At 47.9% G+C, this 21,964-nt stretch overlaps 1 protein-coding gene across 1 annotated transcript; it reads left to right on the forward strand.

Moving 5' to 3' along the window:
• The first annotated feature begins 550 nt into the window (after positions 1-550).
• Positions 551-20,964, forward strand: ST6GALNAC1 (ST6 N-acetylgalactosaminide alpha-2,6-sialyltransferase 1). Its single transcript, XM_035570560.2, has 10 exons — positions 551-610; positions 1,378-1,475; positions 11,199-11,961; positions 15,794-15,962; positions 16,159-16,330; positions 16,542-16,680; positions 17,261-17,364; positions 17,927-18,016; positions 19,261-19,360; positions 19,766-20,964. Exons 1-10 carry the CDS (start codon positions 551-553, stop codon positions 19,934-19,936), a joined length of 1,866 nt encoding a protein of 621 aa, XP_035426453.1. The 3' UTR covers positions 19,937-20,964.
• The last annotated feature ends 1,000 nt before the right edge of the window (positions 20,965-21,964 follow it).

Consider the following 21,964-nt stretch of genomic DNA (forward strand, 5'->3'; position numbering starts at 1 on the left):
TGTCCCCTCCACCTAGGGCGTCAGCATGTGGTGGGATAGCAGAGGTGTGATCCAAGACCAACTCGTTCAAACCTCCCTTCCCTCTCTAAACGAATCGAACAGATGGCAGGTTGCTCTGCGTTTGTTGCCTCTCTCGTGTCCTTGAGTCTGTTTCGTTCTTTTGAGTCTTTTTCGTTTTTTGAGTCTGTTTCGTTCTTTGTAAGAATCAGAAAATATCCGTGAGTGATCCTCCAGGCCTTTGGATGGTTAATTTAGAGAAAGGTGTGGCTGGGAGACTGACAGTGTGCTCCTCAGGTCACTTAGCTGACAGTATTGACAAGCCTGGTTTGTAAAGTCCTGTTTCAGTGCACTTAGGAAGGGATGGGGTAAGAAGGGTATGTTATTTGCCAGTTCTGCTCTCTTCTCTGTGCATCAGTTCCACCTGCCAGTTGGGGTGTCGAAACAGAACTTCATCATGTGGACTCTGACTCAAGCCAGCTTTATATAGTTGGTGGCTGAGAGTTTGCAGGTATGAGTGTGACTCGGTTTGCCCTTCAGGAAAACCCCGGTAATGTTGGTGACTACTGAGCCTGTCTTGATTTTGGCATTCCAGGTGCAGTTTGCAAAGCAGGCAGGTAGAATGGGTGTCTGTGACTGAGTGTATCTAACCCAGAGTCCCTGACACGAGATCAGGCAGCCTTAAGATACCATTTTTGTTGATTTTTGTATTCACTGAATACAGTGTTCAACAGGGAAAAATAAACAACTGAAGGAGATGATCTTGTAGAAAAACTATTGCAATTAATAAGAAGTCCCTAGGCAATAAATTGTTTTGCAGGATAACAAACCAAAGGCTAATCATATGACGTGACAGGAAGTACTTTTATTTCCTGAACAGATTAGATAGCAAACCATATAAAAAAAAAAACCACAAATAAAATGCTGGCTATTATCTTTTATATGACTATTTATCTTTAAAGAGAGAGAGCAATTAAACCAAAAGACAATGTACATTTTTCTGATTCTGAAATCAAATTGTATTTATCAAAGTTCCATCCAGGAAACAGTGTAGTTATTCTAATGTATCTGTGGGACACTTGTCGTCATCCAAATGATTTTCATAGGTAGACCTGCTGAACAACAAGTGAAATATTTTGGCAGTGGCAAAACAAAAAGCCCACTTCAGATTTGAGACAGCTCTCAAATCTAGAGCATTGTGGCTTCAGCCATCAGGGTTCTCAGCATGTTGTGGTAGAGCCACCAGTGTCTAGATGAAGCTAAAACCGAAAAGAAATCCATGTAGCTCTGGGCAAAAGCAGGACTGTTGGCATCGTCCTGGTTAAATTCTCATGTGTTTAACTGCCTTTTACTGCTCTGTCTCCTTTCTGCTTATTTCAGGGAACTTCTGTCTGGAAACCTGTGGTGCTGGAGCATGGCTGGTCGTACTCCTGCTGTAAAGTCTGTGTTTTAGTACCAACTGAAGGAAACACAGTAAGGTAATACACAAGTGCATTAGGACAAATTACATAAACGTTATAAACCCAACTCTTGTTATATGCTATTGGATTCTCAGGCTGCTTTCCCATACTGCTCCACAGAACAGCACAAGCTGATGAACAACCAGAGGAGTTATATTCTAAAGTCCTTATTTTCATAGAGTAATTTGGGTTGGAAAATACCTCTGAGATCAAGGACAGCCACTGGGACAAGGGATTCTCAGTGTCTGCTCTTGATTGTTTTGTGCATTGACTTACCAAATATTAATTTATTTTAAGTAAATCGGGCTGCTCTTTACTTATGGTTAGAAAATCAAGGGGTAGACATGAACTCTGACATTAACCAAGCTGAAAGGTTGAGTGGAACAAGATTGGTATCATAAAAAACTGGATAGAGTTTTTTTTACAGTTTACACACTGGAGTGTGATGCAGTGTTGTGGATTGATTAGGGAGAGGGAGGGAAAACACTAGCAATGAACAATAAACAAACTGCAGCTCATATCTCCTTGGACCCGTGGGTGTGGTTCAGATATCAGTGTGATGCCTAGGGACTGCATGAGATGTCTCTTCCAGCCTTCGTTGCTGGGGTTGTGTGGCGTGAGTAACTTGCTCTACAAAGAACAGGCATGCAGTGTCTCAGAGCAAAATGCCTGCTACAGGGAGGGGAGAGCTCCAAGTGCAGGCTAGTGGGGATTGGCACAAGGGCTGAAGGCCACCAGTATTTGGCATCATCCTGTTAACAACACAGCTTAGACTGTTTCTGTTAGAGTCTCGATCATTCTCATTTGATAACTAAGAACGGGGAAACCAGGTTCAAGGTGCAAGCCGCAGAACTAGGGATAAACAGACCCAGCGTATGTCCTGCTTGATTTCTCTGTGCCATGGTTTTCACTGGAGGAGCACCTGTCTTTAGGAAATGCAGTTTATGGGAAGAGATGTATAATGTCATCACACAGCATTCTTAGAAACTGACTGGATGATGATCTTGGCCCTGGCTGAGACTGTGCAAACCTTCCTTGAGATCTAAGGCCTGCGAGGCAAACCCCAACTGAAAAGATCCTAAGTAACTTCCAGGGAATTGGGAGAGAATGGTATGCCATTCCTGAGCACAAGGATCTCACATTTCCACTAAAGTAGCAGCGTGCTGCTCTCCTGCCCAGCAACTTCTTTGCCTGTGATTTTTATAGCTGATGTGCAGCTGGGGTGGCAAAGAGTCACCTTCTCTCCCTGGCTGGCAAAAGCCTTTGCCAAGTTAATGGGAGTAACATGGAGAAAAGTAGCACAGGATCTCTAGGTTTCTAAATAGAACAGGAGAAGAACTGTTGAATAGAAGACGATGTATGAAAGAGAGAAGGGAAGAAAAGCATGTGATTTCCAGCAGGAAACCCATCTAACTTTTCACGGGACCCCCTGTCCTTGCTACTCCTGCAGCTAACAGCGTGAAGGCACTTTTCTGATGCATTTGTCAGGGACACAGGGGAAGGCACTGTGAGGCCACAGTTTTCCAGTTGTAAGGCAGGGACATGATGATTTACACCACTCAGGAAGCAGGCTTACATGGTACATTCCTGTAGTACTTAGCATCCTTTGGAGTGAAAAGCAGCACAGTTGTCCTGCCAGAGGTCAAGAGTGATGGTTTTTGATGGTGAGTCAGTGGGAAGAGTATGGGAAAGGCCTTTTCCAAGAATTATTTGACTTCTGGCTTCAGAAGCAGTAGACCTGCACAGCTGTGATTCTGTAATTCAGAGGGACTTTGACAGGCTTGAGAGGTGGGCCTGTGCGAACTTCACGAGGTTCAAGAAGACCATGTGGAAGGTCCTGCATCTGGGCTGGGGCAATCCCAAGCACAAACACAGGCTGGGCAGAGAATGGATTGAGAGCAGCCCTGAGGAGAAGGACCTGGGGGTGTTGGTTGATGAGAAGCTCGACATGAGCTGGCAATGTGTGCCTGCAGTCCAGAAAGCCAGCTGTACCCTGGGCTGCATCAAACGCAGTGTGGCAGCAGGGCGAGGGAGGGGACTGTGCCCCTCTGCTCTGCTCTCATGGGACCCCATCTGGAGCCCTGCGTTCAACTCTGGGGCCCCCACCACAAGAAGGACACAGAAGTAAAGAGGGTAGGTTTAGATTAGGTATAAGGAAGAAATTCTTAACTCAGAGGGCGGTGAGGCACTGGCAAAGGCTGCCCAGAGGAGCTGTGGCTGCCCCATCCCTGGAGGTGTTTAAGACCAGGTTGGATGGGGCTTGGAGCAACCTGGTCTGGTGGGAGGTGTCCCTGCCCATGGCCGGGGGCTGGAATTAGATGAGTTTTAAGGTCACTTCCAACCCAACCCATTCTATGAATTCACAGCTGTGCAGATCCTGATTTTTGCAGCCAGGTGTGAAATGCTGAGAGGTGTGCCTGCATGTCTTATCAGGGGTGTGGAGGGGGATGTAGGTTTTGTGGTCCTTATGTTTCCCTCTCCAGAGCAACAGAGAATCCTGGAATGTTCCTGTTCCTGGCAGCTGTGAGAGGCAGGAATTAAAAAGGCTGTTTTTCTGGTAAGGGGGCCAGCTAACCATAAGTTCAATAAATTTGACGCTCACCTGTCTACAATACTGTCCTGCTGCTGAGGGAACAGGTTTCTCAGAGATTCCCCGGAAGGAACAGAATATTTTTTAACTTTCCATCAAATAGGTTGTGAAGGAAAAACAAACAAAACTAAAAACAAAACCCACAAATCAGCTGTGACGTGGTGTCAGTTGTGTCTCTGTCTGTCAGCTCTCTGGTGACATGCTAGGCTTCCTGTTGGGATGGGACAGACAAAAGGATGTTGACTTCATGGAGGCATTTGGATGGTAAGTGCACAGGGCAGAGGAAAGTCAACAAGATTTGATACACAGCCCTCAAAAACTTGCACTCAGATTGTTGGCGTAGCTCAGACTCTAGCTGGCAGCCACAACACACGCAGCTTAAAATCTAATTGAGATAGTTTGTTTAAAAAACACAACAAAACAGGCAAATCTGCTTTTTATCTGTCCAGGGTGTAACTAAGGATGTGTTTAAGTGGATCTGGAATTAAATGGCATGCTATAGATGGAAAAGCGCTAAGAGAACCATCTTCACTTGATGGTCCCGGATAGAGTTTCCTAGAAAAAAGTCTTGTTTTCAGTGCTAAAGAACAGAAGAACTTCTGCTGTAGGCACCGATGTTGGTAGCTGGACACGCTGAACACGGAGCGGTTGTACCAGAGCTGGGAGTCTCGGCACTATAAGAGCAGCAGCATCTCTTGGGATTGCCAGTAGGGCTGCAGAGAAGCGCACACAACCTCTCGTTTACAGAAGGAAGCTGATATCTGGCCTATGGCTCTTGAGGTGTTGCCAGCTGCTGTGTCAGGTGCAGTCTTGTTAATTATCTCCCTGGCTGTGGAGGTCAACGGAGAGCAGTTTTTATGGGCTGTGAGGCCAGTGTTTCTTGGGAGTCATACTTCTTACAGAGATCTAATGGAGCAGCTCTGTTCTCGGCCTGTGCTTTCACTAAGGTCATCCCTAATCTTGGATGAGAGTTCGTGCACAGCCCCATCTACTAATCTGACCTTGTGTTTAAGCTTGCCAGCCTGGCTGAGCTATGACAGGCTGAATCCAGTCGTGGGGGTGGAAAGATGATGAAATAATGTTCCATGGAAGTCCAAGGCGGTAGTCTCTGAGGGCGTTTTTTTTTTTTTTTTCTCACACCAATACAAGAAGGTGAAAGCTGTATGTTTTGCTTAGCAAGCCTGGTTTCGGCCACTCTGCCTGCCAGAGATTTGGATATTCCCCCAAGCACAGTCTTTGTTGAACACAGAGTACTACAGACATGTTCACCAATTGCCAGCACAGTTCCTTAAAAGCAAAGAAAGCTGTCTTTTTTTTTTTTTTTTTTTTTCTGGTTATAGGAATCTTGCTCTCCCTTGTGGCTCTTGGTTTCGCAGTAATGTTACATGGAAGGGCTGGAAGGGAAACGTTGGCTGCCTCCAGAATTTCCCTTTGGGATCCTGCTAACAATAAAAGCCTTATAGTCACACACAAGCAGCTTCTTCCAAGCGGTATGCCTGAAAATGCCTAGGACTTGAAAAAGGAAGGCTAAAATGAAGCCACTGCTATACACGGTGCATGTCAGGACTGGTATTTGTCACTGGAAGGGATCTTGTGAGCACTGAGTTGCTGCTTGCCTGCTGCACACGCAGATCTGTAGCCCATCTCTCCAGAATTGCCTGGAGCTCCTGAGGGCTGTCCAGGAGCAGGACAATACCATGGCTGATTCCCTTCTCAATGCCTCTAATTATTCAGCAGATCTCCTTTGATCTTGAGATCACTTTGGGAAGGATGAAATGTTTCGCTGTAGATGGAAGACGGGTTATAGCCTGGACTAACAACCTCCCCCATGTTTCTTCAAGGACTTTTAGCACCTTGCTTGCTGTTTAACTTTTCTCTCCTAGGCCCTCTGATAACTGATGTTTTGCACTTAAGTCCAGAGACATTCATTTACCTGCAATTATGGGCAGTAGAGAAATGCATCTGCTGATGCATCCTGGTACAGGGAATCCTTGCAGCTTTTCTTTACTTTGATGTGCGGATGGGTACAAGGTGGGTGTGAAATCTGATTGGCTTCCTTGTAACTTAAAGCTCTCCATGTATCTTCATCTCTCTGTGTGTTCAGTAACAGTGTGAATGTTAGCTTTTAAGAACTGTGATGTTGGCAACAAAATCTCAATCTGAGCTTAATTATTGATAAGAGCTGTACAAACCAACTTCTGTGGTAAGAGGCCATATAACCTTTTCCATTTCAACTGTTAGGGTTAATATTTAACTGCTCCCCATGGGTAAAAATAGCCGTTTGCTGTAGTATGTAAAACTACATCTCTGTTGTTCATCTGTGCTCATCTTTCCCTCTGCTAGTGGGGAGATGTATTTTGGACTGCCAGAAGTCAATCTCTAGGCAAACTGCTGATTTTCATGAAGAAGAGAGGTCAAGACATGAAGATTGTCAGGTGCTACATGTCAATGAGGAGCAGCACATCCTAGATCTGAATGTCCTGTTTGCTCTACTCCAAGTGGGGTGTGAACCCCCAAGGTTGCAGCAGGGATTCATTACCCTTGGAGGGCTTTACATGCACGTGGCATCAGTGAAGCTTTGTTTGACCTGACAGTATTGATGAGCAAAGCCTGTTTGTACTGGTTAGTTCCCAAATGATCAGGGTCCTAGTAAAGACAGTAGTGTAGAAGGCAGTTGTCTGTCCATGATAAAAATTCATGCATGAGAAACATGAAATGTTTCATGGGATAAAAATTCAGATATATTAAATGCTTCCTTGAAATCAACTGAATTTCAGGTAGCTGTACTGTGGGGGTCACGAGGGAGGATCCAATTCTGAATTCTGCAACAAGCCGCAGACCCAAATTCATCTGTGTCCTGTTTCAGTGCTGTCATTTTCTCGCCAGTCAGTGATCATTGTGAAGTGATGGGTTGAGAGCTCAAAAGCCAGAAGTAATAGCCCAGTCCTAGCCATAGTACTGGAGGAGACTTGACTGAGAGCTTCAAAAGAAGAGCAGCTGGAGAGCACAAGTTACTGCTACCTGTACAAGCGGCTCAGAGCTCAAGTGGCTTGTTCCTGAGACAGCTTGGGAACCTGAGCCTCAGGCAAGCCCGTGCAACAAGTTTGTCATGCAGTTGATTCTTTTCAAACAACTGAAATGCCGGATTGCAGTTTTTCCAGTTGCCTCAAAGGCAGGTCAGTTTTGTTAGAGAGGGAGGGGACTGTCTGACTGCGCCCAGCCCTGCAAAGCGCTGAGTACTAAGCTGTCTTCAAACACAAATTCCTCCTCTCTAGTGGATTTGCAAGGAGTCCAACTCCAACTTTGTAGCAAAGCAGTCACAAGGTAAAACAGATGTGTATCTAGCCATCAGCTTTTTGGGGCAGGGATTGGCTTCAGATTGGAGCTACAAGCAGTTTCAGCAAGAAGAAAAGAGCAGAGATCTGTTTATGGCTATGCTGAAAATCTTCCTGTGCCCTTGGGCAGGTGGTGGTCTGAAAGCTAGCTTCTTTGTCTGCAAAGTGTGGTACTCTCCTAATTCACACAAATGTTCCCACTTTAATCCCCGGACTCGAGGTGAAGGGTTTCCTTCTCACACCAGACTAACCTCACTGAGGAAAATAGAGGAAACCTCCCTTGGCTGCAGTAAAAGGTGTTTTGTTCCCCGCTCCGTGTTGCAGTAAGTTTAGGGTGATAGTCGGGAGCAATGCAAGGTGGATGTCTGGTCTGAGAAGTTGGATCTGTGTGCAAAGTGTCCGGGAACGTCGGCAGGGAGGGTGTGCATGTTCTCATAGGGAAACCCAGAGAGAAGACCAGCCCACTCCTTCCACATACCTGTGGAAAGCGCTGCCTAGCAAGCACCTCTGGGCAGCAGCAGCAGAGCCTCTTGTCTCTCCCAGGCATCTCACCATGTTTTTTTTCATCAGAAAGCTTCTGATAGCTCCCAGAGCCTTCATTGGGCTTCTTGGCTTAATGTTACTTTTCCTCACCGTTACTAATTTAAGCTCCTTGTTTGGCTTGGAGAAAAGCATTTTCAGGTAAGAGCCCAGCTTCTTTGCAATACACGCTGTCTGGATATGCTCTTTCATTCCTCTCTCCTTTTACCCTGGAAGTTGCACTTCCGACGTGAGTTAGGTGCCCGCTTTGCTTTAGTAAACCACGTTGTATACAATCAGAGCACGCTGCTAGAAGCTCGCAGTCAGAAACTTTCTTCTGTTGGATCACCAGCTTCTAGTGTTTCCTTGCATTGCTGTTTAAGAAAGCAGCTTTTGTTTTACTGAGTCTGTGTTTTCATAGTTTGGCACTGCACCGTATTTGCTTTTACCTGGTGGCTCCTGTAAGGACCTCATTCAGTACTAGTCCAGATTGCATTACTGGGATTGATTTGCTGGGATACCTTTATGTTTAAAGTGAGTTCTGCATTTAATTCTTCATCTAATACAAATATGCAGTGTATTGGGACACTCATGTCATGCAGACATGATAAATATAAATATTATTTTTATATAAATGATTAAGTAAATCCTACTAGAATTGGTGTGGAGGGAATTGCAGTGTAGACCACAGTAGTATGTCCCTGGTATTGTTGTCCAGAAGCTAGTTCTTGCATGAAAACAGCAGATAACTGAGCCTTTCCTACTACAAACACGGCTCGTTCTCATGTTGGTGCCCTGTGCTGTGTATAGGAAGCACTGCTCCCCAGCCTCCCCACCACCCCCGGGTGGTCCCAGCTCCCCAATGAGCTCATCTTAGGTGGGTTGCTTTTTCCCCTCGACTTCTCAGGACCAATTCTGGGGTGGCAGGCAGGAGGGGTGAGGCTGAGAACACAGGCTAGTTCAGCACAAATGAGTTATAAAACCATTCTCTGAGGACAGGTACCAATTTGGAGGGATCAGTCTGCACAAGGGACATGGGGAGGAGAGAAAGTGGAGGTGTAGATATGTGAAGTGAGTTGTCTTTGGTCACAAGAGCCCATCAGTGGCAGAGGTGGGACAAGAACTGCGTCTCCATGCCCAGCTTCTTTAAACCATTTTGTCCTGCTATACCTGTACCTGTTCCAGGTACTGAAAACATCCATATTTTTGAAATTTTAGATAAAATACAAGACATGCGTAGTTATGTGGTTATCTGTTCAATTTCTGTACCTTTATGGGCAACGTAAAATACAGCAAGCATCATTGTAATGGTTTTATTTTCTATTTGTTCCTGGACTCTGTAAATTGGAAAGGAAAATGACAGTAAATATCATCATGCTTCTACAGCTGTTTGCCAGCTGGATTCTAGAGCCTGAAATTTGGTGGGCGGGGTTGACCAGTTGTCCGGATTTAAAGTGTTGGTTGGGAGAGCAAGGTCCTGTGTAGGCACAAGCCACATGGGTTTGACTGCAGGAAGCAAGGTTTTGGATATGAAGGGCCCGCATTTTTGCATTTTTCTCTCTGTTTGGCTTAGTATTTGAATTTGAAGTGTAATAAAGCTAGAATGGAATCTCTTCCCCATGAGACAACACGTGTGGGGTGAATGGTTTGTCACACTGTCCCATTTCATTGTCCTCTGCCTTTTAATTTTAAAATTTTAAGCATCTTCTTAAAATTACAACAGAAAATCATCCAGGGATTTAAGAATTGCCAGTACTACCTTAATGAACTTCTCTTTACATAAATAAAATCTTCCCTTTTATTAGGTAGCATGCAGTGGCACATTTAAACATGAAGCACTATGATAGTGTGTACTTGGCTGAAACTGGCTAAAAGAGAGGAGGTAGAGGAAGAGCTGATAAGCCATTTACCAGAATGTCTTTCCAATAGAAATGGTGTTGGAAAGTTCCAAGTATCTGATAAAAACTGATTTTTAAAAGTCTCCCTAGGCTGGTAATTTCCTAACCACTTGAATGAATGGCATACTGCTCTGAAGCTTCAGCAGCAAGCTGCTCTCTCCAGCCTGCTTTCTGTAGAGTTGCTTTTTTTTTTTCCCATTTATCACCTTGGAAGCAGCCCACAGTGTCATGTAACAACTGCGTCATGCAAACAAGTGCATCATGCAAAGGGCAAACGTAGTGTGAAATCAGCCCGCCACAACTCCGCTGCTTTATCCTGAGAAGCTTTGCCATACGTACGAGATCAGCTGCAGCATTTTTTCAATTTCCTTTTTCCTGTTCCACCCTTCAACTATGTGTAGATAAGAAGGAATGTTTGGGACAAAATCCCACTGCTTTTTGCCTGGGTTATTTTTCTGGGTTTTGGCTCAATCTTCTTGTTGCAGGTGGCTCTTCTGCTGTTGGCAGCTGTATCAATGGGGTTACAGCAGGCTGGTGGCCAGTCACTACTGGGGTTCCCTCGGGCTCTGTTTTGGGTCTGGTCCTCTCCAATGTTCTTATAAATGATCTGGATGCAGGACTGGAATGCATAGTAAGTAAGTTTGCAGGTGATACTAAATTAGGAGCTGTTGACTCCCTTGAGGGTGGAGAGGCCTTGCAGAGAAGTCTTAACAAATTAGAGGGCTGGGCAATCACCGACTACACGAAGTTTAACAAAAGCAAGATTATAAAGAAAATGGTAACAATAGGACTATTTTATGGCTGTAATTTCCAATCTTGTAAGTGCAAGCTGTGTAAAAGAAGTGACATATGGTAAAGGAATGAATTTCACTTTTTATCAGACTTCCCTTTCTGAATCCCCTCAGATCTTCGTACTCTGCTGCAGCACGTGGCTCTGCTGGCAAAGAAGGTAGAGCACCAGGTGGCTGTCTCCACGATGTGTCCCATGTCGCGAGCTCAGCATCTCAGAAACACAATTCGGCAGTGCCCTGCGGACATTGCCGGGGTGTCCTGCCCACTGCTATTCTCTGCTGGTTTGCAGTTGCTGCCAATGTGGAGGATAATTCATGAGCTAAATGCCAAAGAGGAGTATGTAGTCTCCTAGATTAGCATGCTTTGTGTGGAGATGAACAGAGTTCAGGACAGAATGGTACAGGAATTTGAATAACACTTTGGTGTGGCAAATATGTAAATGAAATTGAACTCAGGCAGCATCCTGCAGAGAAGAATGTGTTGTGTTACTTCCCTGCAGAAACTCGGTTGCAGGTTTGCTCTGAAGTGCAAAGTCAAGAGCAAAAGAAATGTGCTGGAATCTGCTGTGTGTGTGTGATGTGTCTGCTTTTCCTTTGCTTACATTCAGGCAGTTCAGTATTTTCCAACGTGCCCCAGCTATGCTACAAGTGGACACCCAGGAGCAACAAGGTTCAGACTATTCCAGTAATAGCGGAATTTCAGAGGTGGGTTTGGAGAGAAACACTACAAGGCTTGAACAAGGTACAGCTGAGAGGACACCAAGTTGGGAAGAAGAGGAGCAGAAGAAAACAACGAGACCACTTCTCGGGGCGGAGGAAGCCAAGGAGAAGGTGACTGTGAAACAACCCTCTGAGGTGGAGGGAATCAAGAGTACAACAGTGGAAACAGCCACAAGGGTGGAGGGAAACAAGGAGAAAACAGCAGCGAGACTGGCTCCAGGGGCAGAGGAAGCTAAGGAAAAGCCAACAGTGAAACCGCTTCCCAAGGTGGAGGAAGCCAAGGAGATGACGACTGTGAAACCAGCCCCTAAGGTGGAGGAAAACAAGGAGAAAACAGTGGTGAGACAAACTCCAGGGGTAAAGGAAGGGGTAAATGAAAAGACAACACCGAAATCACTTCCCAGGGTAGAGGGAGCCAAAGAGAAGACAACAGTGAAACCATCCTCTGGGGTGAAGGTAGCTCATGAAGACAACACAACCAAAGACAAAACAATGCCAAAAGAGCCTTCTGTGTCAGTGAAAACCGTAAGACCAGTGACTCAGGCTGCTGCAGTGACAGAAAAGAAGAGACTGAGGGCTGCTGACTTCAAGTCTGAGCCACAGTGGGATTTCGAGGATGAGTACCTGCTGGACAGCTCACCTCCACCAGCGGTAAGCGTGATGGCCGTGTGTGTTTGTCCCTGTTGACCTCCTTATCTGCCTTATCTGGGAAATATCTCTTCTTCTAGGTGTGCTACAAGGTGATCCTGCTCTTAGGTGCCTTGCTCTATTGCACAGGCACACAGCGCAGCTCATGTGTAGCATGCCCCCTAGGTGCCGTTACACCCGGTGTTGTTACGCCTGTGGGCAGATGGTCAGTGCCTCGCACTAAATCACGGTCCTAATGCAGGCACCCCGTCCGTCCATCACCTGGTCTCTTGGGAAACTGAACGTCTGCGTTCTTCCAAAGACTCAGCTTTACAATCCCCATGTTTGCCTTCATCTCTGTTTTATGCAGCCCAGCTAAAAAAAAAAAAACACACACAAAAAAAAAAAAAAAAACCCCACAGGGTCATGGGGAGGAACAGGAGCAGGAACACCTCTGTGCACCTGCTTACCCAAGTACGTATTTATCAAAGCAAGTCAAAAAAAGTTTGGGCAGCAGTGGGGAACCTGACGTGCTCGTGCTGTGCTGTAAAGAGGGATGGTGAGGAGGGTCTCACAGGAATGGAGGCTTTCTTAGTTGCTTGTGTAGAGTCAAAATAAGGTCAAAGAAAAAGCATTAGATGATGCGTGATAAGCATTTGCCTGCCTGCTCTGGAGGCAGTAGGGTGGAGACTGTTTCCGTTTTTAATGTTTTTTATTTGTACTGGTAAAAATTAAACTGTGTGTGGGTATGCCCCATTGGAGTACCGATGGTTAAAAAATAACTTTTTTTTTTTACTTTTCTTGTTTATTTTAAGGAAGATGGGAGTCTTTACCAGGTGCTGGGGATTCACCTTTTCCGCCCTGTATGTAGAGCAGGCAGATTCTTTACCCATTTGGAGCTCCTCTAACTCAGATGGTGCCAGTTGCTGTTCAGGATTTTCTTGCTGTGCGTGGAACCATCATCACAGCAGAACAAATCATAAGAGATCTGTCACTAAACAGCTCTTGCTTTATTTTTTGTTTGTTAAATAGGAACAACTGTAGGCCTGGTCAGCACAAGAAAAATATGTTGGTAAAGATGGAAATCTCAAATGTTACAGTTGTACCTGACAAAGCAGTAGCGCTTGCACAGCTACAGCTTCTAAGTTTTCAAATAGATCTTGTTTGTTGGGAGTCTTGTTCTGTTGGTTAATTCTTGTGTCTACCTCTGATTGCCCGTGTAGGTCATGTTATAGATATCATCTTCTGAAATGGTAAGTCTAGTGCCAACCACCAGGCTGTCTCAAAAGCCATGGAATCTGAAAGCAAGTGTTTTTCTTTTCAGTTCGACACTGAACTCGTATTCTGACCATATTTTTGACCTTTCCTATAGCTCCTTCCTGAGCTCCTTTTTGAAGCTATAGGTGTGAGGAACTAATTTCGAATTAAATTTGAGCATTTCAAAATTCCTTAAATCGGGAATGAAGTCATGAACTGTATCAAAGTCCTTGGCAAGCAGGCAGGAGCAGGTTGAGGTGTGTAATACTATCTCTGTTCCCCATTTTATGCTGGTAGCTCGTGATAAAGCTTACTCAGCAGTTTTCCTTGGCACCCCTGCTGCTGGGCAGGCAGCTGGACATCTCTAGAGTGGGGATGGTGTTTGTGCCTTGGTGGAAGTGGCCTTTACTGCTCGTGTGCTCAGGGAGGAGGGAGGGTGTAGGCAGGTGAGCAGAACACGGGAATTCTAGCTCAGTGCTCTTAGACGAGCCAGTTGCCTTTTTGAGGTCTTAATGCTGCAGTCTTCTACCATTGCCATACACCATGTTGCTGGCATTAAGGGTGAATGCAGGTGTTGCTTCAGGATTCTGCCAGGGCTGCAGGCACCGTGCTGTTCTGCTCAGACCTCTCCCAGTGGAGCAGGGGCTGCTCCTGAAAAAGTTGTCCTGTTCCCCAACCTCAGAGTGCCCAGGATGCCCTGGGAGGCGTACAGAGAGCAGAGGTAGCTGAGCTGGGCTGATGAAAGGTCCTGGGATGAGCATTGCTGTTTTGGTGTGGTTTTTTTTTGAGCTCTCTCTCCCTTGTGGCATCTTTCATTTGCCCCTCTTGGCAGCGAGTGCCATTCTTTTGCTGACAGGGTGCGCACTGAACCACTTGAGAGGAGCGGCTGGCCCTTCTGTTACCCAAAGATCCGTGATTCTGTTAAATGCAAGGCTTGGCTGTTAAACCCTTGAGCTCTCATTCTGGCCCAGCCTTGCTGAGACACAGCAGAAGGGGCTGGCAGACGATCAAGTCTGCAGAGCAGGATGTGCATCTTTGTTCCTGGTCTCTCCTGGGCTTGAGTCACCCAAAATACAAATGGGAGTGGGTGAAATAGGAGGCTGAGTGTGTACAGACAATCCCTGACCCCTCCTGCCCAGCATTACTGCACTGCACGCAGCGAGGTTAGGTCACCAGGATCCTGCTGCTGGCTCCCAGATGCTCCCATCCTCCCCAGTGAGCCGCAGAGCACGTGCGCCCATCGCAGAAGTGCAGAGCAGGAGCTGGCAGAGAAACGTGAGACGATAGCTTACAGCGGGAAGCTGAGAGCGTTTTCTGCTGTAACCGGGGCTGCAGGCCATCTGGGTGTGCAGAACGGCTGATGGAGTGTGAAAAACCCTTCCATGATGGTGGAAAGAGGAGGAAATACATGCAGGAGGGTCTTCAGTGAGGATTTGGATCTAGGCATCACGCACAGAGTCTTGCTCCCAAACCTGATCGCTAATTCTGGGAGAGAGGGAGTGACTTGAAGTACTCCAACTTGCTTCGTTTCCCGTGCAGTCAGCCTTCCCCTAGTTCCTCTGGTGTTAGCTATTCCTCCAGCCTAGTTGTGGAGGCACAGGGAGGAGCAGGCCTTGGACAGTACTTAGTAAGTACAGCTAGTACTTAAGAAGTACATCTTGAGCCAGCAGGGAACATCCCCGTCTCTGGACGTGAAACATGCTGCAAACGAAACGATGCCAACATGAAACCCTCCACAGTGTTCTTCTCACTGCATTGCTGCTGCGACAGGCAGAATGTCACCATCACCTGCAGCACGGAGCCCAGCTCAGCTGTGGAGCACACCGCAGGGCTTTGGCAATGTCTGGTCATTGCTGGGGGTTTGAGGTGGACGCACACTTCCACTAGGCCTTCTTTTATCTTTCGGTAGTAAGTATTTGGTGAAGGTGTCTAAGAAAAAGCCCAAACTGACTCTGTGGAAAATCCACAGCAGTGGACTTGAGCTCTCCATCTGCACACGCAGGCTAACACTTGCCAGCTGCACTGAGCCTGCTCTTGTTAAGAGAATAAACTGACCTGGATTCCCTTATCGGCTGTGTGCTGCCCTGTGATTGCTTTATGACGTTGAGCAAGTTGTTTGCATGCTTTTTCTTATCTGTCGAGGGAGTGGTAATGGTGACCTGATCCCCCATGTTTGTCAGTGAGCGTGGATTCATGTGTTGCCTGGGGCCAGGGCCTCGTGAGGTGCACTGCTGGCCTTATCTGGTGTATTCAGGTTAGACCCATTACAGGTGGTTTTTTGCATCAGGTAGAGAGGTCCAAAGCTGTTAAAAACATGTGAGCGTTGCAGGCCTGTTGTTCTGTAGGGGAAAGTCCCAGAGACCTGCAGTAATTCTGTCTTACCTGTCGGTGATTTTCCATCAGCTAATTGTTGATCTAATGCTGAAATTGTTAATCATGTTCACAGTGATGGGGACACTGGGGGGGATGGATTATGAACCACTGGAGCTTCTCTGGTTCTTTCCAGTACTCTCACACACAGAGACACATGCGCTGGCACTCAGACAGGTTTATCAGCTCGCTGCTAATCAGCCCTTATTATTTCTTCTTGTTTTTCAAGACCTGCTCCGAATCAGTGAAGGCCAAGGCTGCCAAGTCCGACTGGCTGCGAGATCTTTTTCTGCCTAACATCATGCTCTTCACCGACAAAAGGTACTTCAACAACAGCGAGTGGGACCGCCTGGAGCACTTTGCACCTCCCTATGGCTTCATGGAGCTCAATTACTCACGTGAGTCCCTCAGGGCACGTCAGGATGGGATCACCAAACTTCCCACAGGAACTGTATGCCAAATAGCTGGTGGCTGGCAGGATCTCCCTGTCAAAGGCATCAGGCTGGGCGGATCTTATCGGGGAAACCGTGGTGGTTTCCCTGGGTCCATCCCCGAGGCTCTTGATGCTAACTCTCCACCATGCTTGCTTCACAGTGGTGAAAGAGGTCATGTCATTGCTGCCCCCACATCCCCACCAGCAGCTGCTCCTGGCCAACAGCAGCAGAAACGTGTCAACGTGCATTAGCTGTGCTGTTGTGGGGAATGGAGGAATACTGAATAACTCCGGAATGGGCCAGGAGATCGACTCCCATGACTACGTGTTCCGGTAAGGCAATCTGATCGCTGCTCCCTTATAAGATACACAGCCTGTTCTGGCTAGCAGGTAATTGCACTGACTCTGAAGTGCCAAAATGAGTGGTGGCAGGAAAAGATGAAAAATCAAAAAGGTTTTTCTCTTTTCGTGTTATATACATGGATGCTAAGGTTTTCCATGGTCATCTGCTAACTCTGCTCCTCTGTTTGATTTCCTTGGCCAGGGTGAGTGGGGCTGTAATCAAAGGTTACGAAAAAGATGTGGGAACAAAAACCTCCTTTTATGGATTCACAGCCTACTCCCTCGTGTCCTCTCTCCAGATCTTGGGAAACAAAGGGTTCAGCAAGATTCCATGGGGAAAAGTAAGTCCGGTCCATGCTGTTTGCTTGCACAGCTTTGACAGGATGCTGTTAGTCTGTGGCCTTCAGTTCTGGTCTTTCTATGCATGGCGAGCAAAGGGGCTGAGCTAATCCTTTAGCATTACCCTTAGCAAGGAGTGAGGGAACCTGCATCAGCTTGGCTTGAGAGTAAATCTTCACAGTGGCAAGTTGTTTTAGTCCTACCCCAGCCCTTTAGAATAGATGAGAATTGTTCACTTGGAAGGGACCTACAAAGATCAAGTCCCACTGCCTGACCGCTTCAGGGCTAACAAAAGTTAACGTTATTAAGGGCAATATCCAAATACTTATTGAATATTGACAGGCATAGGTCATCAACCACCTCGTTAGGGAGCTTGTTCCAGCGTTTGACCTCCCTCACGAACCTTTGGCATGTTGAAGTAGCTGTACCTCAACTGTCCTCTCCATTCTGCTTCTGTGGGATAATTAAAAGATCACAGATGTGTGCATGAAAAACTTAGTGAGCCTAGGTGCCTGCTTGCTTTTTGGTGTTAAAGGGTGTCTCTTTCCTGTGCTGTTCATTAATGCTCACTTTTTTTCTTAGCATATCAGATACATTCACTTTCTGGAGGGAGCTAGAGACTATGAGTGGCTGAAGGCTCTTCTGCTGAACAAGGACATCAGGAAAGGATTCCTGAACCACTACGGGTAAATCAAACTGGCCCCACCTCTACACCCTTCAGCGTGGAGCTCTCTGCCATACCATCTTCCTCTCCACAGTGCTCAGTCCTGCTGAGATGCAGGCCAGGGTCAAGCTGGGTTAAACCCTCCCTCCTCTTTCAGATTTATCTGGAGAAACGTCTTATTTCCTCCCCACCTATGAGCACTGCTGTAACCAATACATCTCCTTAGAAATAGCTGGGTTTAGAGATGTGTGGCCTGAGTTCAGAGAAAGCTCTGTGGATGCAACGCATGCTGTTGCCTGATTTGGTGTCTGTACATGGTCCCACTCATGGATGGAGGCCTGATTTCACCAAGTCTTGTCTATACGCATGCATGTTTTAGATATTTGTTTCCTGTTGTTGCTTCTCCTCCTGGATCTCTTCCCCTGTAACACAGGTTGAGGAGGCTTTGCCATCTAAGAAATGTTGCAGAATAACCTAACAGTGTTTGTGATTCTTCTCTCATCACCAAATGCATCAGGGCTGATGCTTTTCAGCCATGATGAAATACAGAAGCTTGTCCTGAATCTCCATATTCCTGTCTCTAGGCAAAGGCCCCGGGATAGATTCGATGAGGATTTCACGTTGGACAAATACCTCGTAGTTCACCCAGACTTCCTCAGATACATGAAAAACAGGTGAGCTGGGGACTATGTGCTTTGTGGCCAGCATCAGCTCTCTCTGGGTTCTCTCTTCCCAGCCTACTCTTGTAACTGCAGTTTAACCACACCAGCAGACTTGGGGGGGAGCTTCAGCAGTGTGCCAAGTGCTCTGTGGAATTGCAGGGGCATGGTAGTTGTGGGTAGATCCACAAACATCTCATCTATGAGCTGGAGAAGCAAGAGCTGTCCGACCGTTTGGCTTTCTGCATCCGAAAGAGGTCCTGGGCAAGTGTCAATGTTAGGTGTGGGCAGAGCATTGCTGAAGTGACAGAGTAGTTGATGTAGTTCAGGACCAACCTTTCATGTTCCCCGTTGCTCAGCAGCTTGGAGGAAGGCTCTATAACAGTCCTCCTCTCCTGAGATCCTGTCTTAACCCAAGGGATTGGCTGTGCCCTCAGGCACAATAATAGGCTCTTTTTCAGGATCCCAATCACCTGGCCTGGCTGCGCTTCGTGTTTCCAGTCCTTTTCACAAGTGTGCTGGACACGGTCACTGTAAGATCTGCCAGCTGTGGGCCTCGTGGCCAGGAGGTGTAGGAAGACGAGCTCCCGTTGTGCTGTGCTTTGATTGTGTTTTCCCTTCGGTCTCCTTGAGCACTGCGTTACGCCTTCTCGATAGATAGCACACGCAGTGCCAGATGGCTTGCACTCCGCTGCTTGTCCTGCTGTCCCCCCTCTGACTTGGGTCCTTTCCAAGGCTCAGAGGGCTCAAATGCTATTTTTTTTTTCTGACTCCTACCTTCCTAACAACTGCTGGCACAAAACACAGCAGCTCATAGTGGGTTTTGTGACCCTCCTTCTGCACCTTTCCTATATGACGTTTCACTCCTAACTGTGGTTGGGGAGGAGGATATACTGGGGAACTCCAAAGCCACTCCTGCACTGAAGGACAAAGGACAGAGCGACTTCAGTGTACTAGAGCCATTAATCCTCCCCCTCGTTACCCCACTGCCTCATGACCTACCCTTTCCATAAGATGCAGAGCAGGGCTCGGTGCAGGTTTGCATATTTCAGCGGAGGGATGGGATCATTCTGGGCTGGCCTTGTGCTTTACAGCACTACCTACACGTGAGCACAGTCCTGGCTTATCTGAAATGCTCAGCATGGCCACAGGCTGCTGCAAGGAGGGAAAATGCCACACGAGCCAAGGAGGACAAGCGATTCCCAGCTTGAACCAGCACATCCAGCAACCGCTCCATGCTTTCTTCTCTTCTGCTGCAGGTTTTTAAAATCTAAAAGTCTGCAAAAACATTACTGGCGGCTGTACAGACCCACAACGGGAGCATTCCTGCTGCTGACTGCCCTGCACCTCTGTGACCGGGTAAGGGCGTGGTGATTCTTGCACACAGCCCAGTCTGGAAGCAGGAACAGGATAACGGGGCGGAGCATGGCTGGCCCCAACCCTGACTGCCATCTGCCTGCGGGGTGTATGGCTTCTGCTCAGCTGGGAGAGAACAAATTAAGGACAAGAGAAACAACCCTGGTATAGTTCACAGGGCCTGAGGGCTGTCATGCTTCCCAGGGAGTCATTTGAGAGGAGATCAGGCTCTCTGGAGCCTCTTTTCACAGTCTGGTCCATCTTGGATGCCCATGCAGGACCACTGGGAAGCAGCCCTGACTTGCAGCCCTGTCCCCAGCTCCCGCCCTGTTTGGGAGCTGTGTAGGATTTCATTTAGCTCCCTCTGTTTTTGGTATCTCTCCCCACTGAGCCCTCCATCTTTCACAGGTGAGTGCCTATGGCTACATCACGGAAGGTCACGAGAAGTACTCAGATCATTACTACGACAAGGAGTGGAAACGTCTGGTCTTCTACATTAATCATGACTTCAACCTGGAGAAGCAGGTGTGGAAAAAGCTTCATGATGAGAATATCATTAAGCTCTACCAGAGATCATGATTGTGTGGCAAGGGCCATTGCCTGGGAAATCTCAACACCACCTCAAGAAGACCTCTAGATGAGTAAGAAGACCGCCAGAGCCAGGGTTAGCTCTGGACTTCCAGGCACAGTTTCATCCCCACAAAGATATTTCCCTCCTTCGGTACCTTTATTCTCTCACAACACTTCAAAAAATGTGCAAATTCTACAGACCAGGAGAACAGCAGCAAAAAAATGCCACCAAAGAAGTCCCAACTGACCAGGCTGCCACCGCTGTGGGTGGTTGCAGGTGCTCTGGTGTCAGGAGGGAGGAATCCAGGATGAATCCAAGTAGCATCCAGGCTTTCCCTCTACAGGGAGATGGTCCTCAGGCTGGGGCCGGTTTTGGTCTGGTTGGGTTCTCACTGCTATAGTGGTGCCCCTTTTGGAGCCGGGTGCCTTGTCTAAGGAGGCTCCCTCTGCAGCGGATGGAGGTGGACACACAGAGCTTGTTTCAGGAGGCTGACTTTTGTCCTGGAGGTGCTGCTGTCACTCCACTCGCTGTAGAGATAAAGGACGGACTGGGCACTTGGCTTCCAGGTGGCTTATTTGAGAGAGGATGAGATTCACTTCTGTGCCCCAGTGTGGCTTCGCTGTGACACCTCCAAAGGAGCACTGTGACATCTGGGGTCCAGTTGCTGCCCTGGGCCCCGCTCAGCAGCAGCAGAAGAAAGCAAACAATCCCCGCAGTGCAGCAGGATGCCAGAAGTCGTGCCTCCTGCTGTGGGGCTCCCCTGGCTGCAGATCCTGTTTAACGGTCCCAGTGTGCCAAGCCAGTGCCTGGCTGTGGCACGCGCGGCTCCTAGCTCTGCCAGGAGCACTGTGCCTGCCTCCTGCCAGGGGAGGTAAGAGCTCTGCAGCTCCGGGGATGGATGCTCTGCTGTTGCTGCTGGCTGGAGTGCCTGCCCGCATCGTGCTGGGAGAGGCATTGTCGCAGCCAGCAAGGCTTCAGAGTACTGGCCTTCTGAATGTGGTTTTGTAAGCAAAATAAACGGCACTACTTTGGCCAACCCTATGCCATGTGATTATTTAGTGGGCATCTGAAGCAGTTGTTTAAAGGCTGAGATAACGGGTAATGAAGCCGGGAAAGGGAGGGAGAGGAAGAGGCTGAGTGGTAACAAAAACACCTTCGTCTGTGGGTGCTGTGCCACTTGTGTGGACACAGCTGAGCACTCTCTGCTTGCACACCCCGCTGCTGCAGGAGGGGGGGATGAGAGCTGGCCAAATGCCTCCCTCAGAACATGGGTAAGCACCCGGAGAGCTTGTCCTTGTCCCAGCAGCTGCTCTCTGGGTGTATCGGGTGCTGGAGACGAGAGCATGGGGGCTGGATATTTCCCCCATGACACCACACAGGAGAAAAGCCACTTGAAGTGTCCCGACAGGCTCAGCACCTCTCCCTGCACCCACCAGGCTCTGGGCTGGGGCCGGCCGCACACCCACCGCCCGGTCCCAGCCGACCTGCTCTGCCTGCAGGAGGTTTTCCTTTCGCCCAGCATTTCTCATGGGCGCTGCAGCATCTCCGGGGCTCCAAGGGAGGCATTTCAGCATGGATTGTCAGCGGGGTTTGTCCCAACTGATTTCCTTTGTCTCTTTATTGCTCGTGCTGTGGAGACACCAAGCCGTTTCTCATGAGTAAGCGTGTTTGCAAAGGACAGCCCCCTACCCCCACCGATAACCTAAATGACGAATTCAGCTTATCTGGGTGAGGGTGTTGCCAATGTTGTCGTGTAGTTACCCGAAATTCAGCATGCCTCTGTTGGGAATAACTTACAACCCTGTGTGAGTTCCAGACCCATGTGGAGCCATCATGGGATTTGGGGCAGACCCCAAATCCCCCCTGAGGAGCAGGCAGCCTCCCATAGAAGGACACCCCGACGGGGACTGGCTGCCTTCCAGGGCCAACCGAGGCAGCCTCCTGCTGCACCCAGGCGCTCGGGGCTCAGCGGGACATCTCTGTTCCCTACAGCGGCCGGGCCACCCGTGGCTCTGGGTGGGCAGCGAGGTGGCTTT

This window comes from Cygnus atratus, chromosome 18 (assembly GCF_013377495.2).
Source record: "Cygnus atratus isolate AKBS03 ecotype Queensland, Australia chromosome 18, CAtr_DNAZoo_HiC_assembly, whole genome shotgun sequence".
Classification (NCBI taxonomy): Eukaryota; Metazoa; Chordata; class Aves; order Anseriformes; family Anatidae; genus Cygnus; species Cygnus atratus.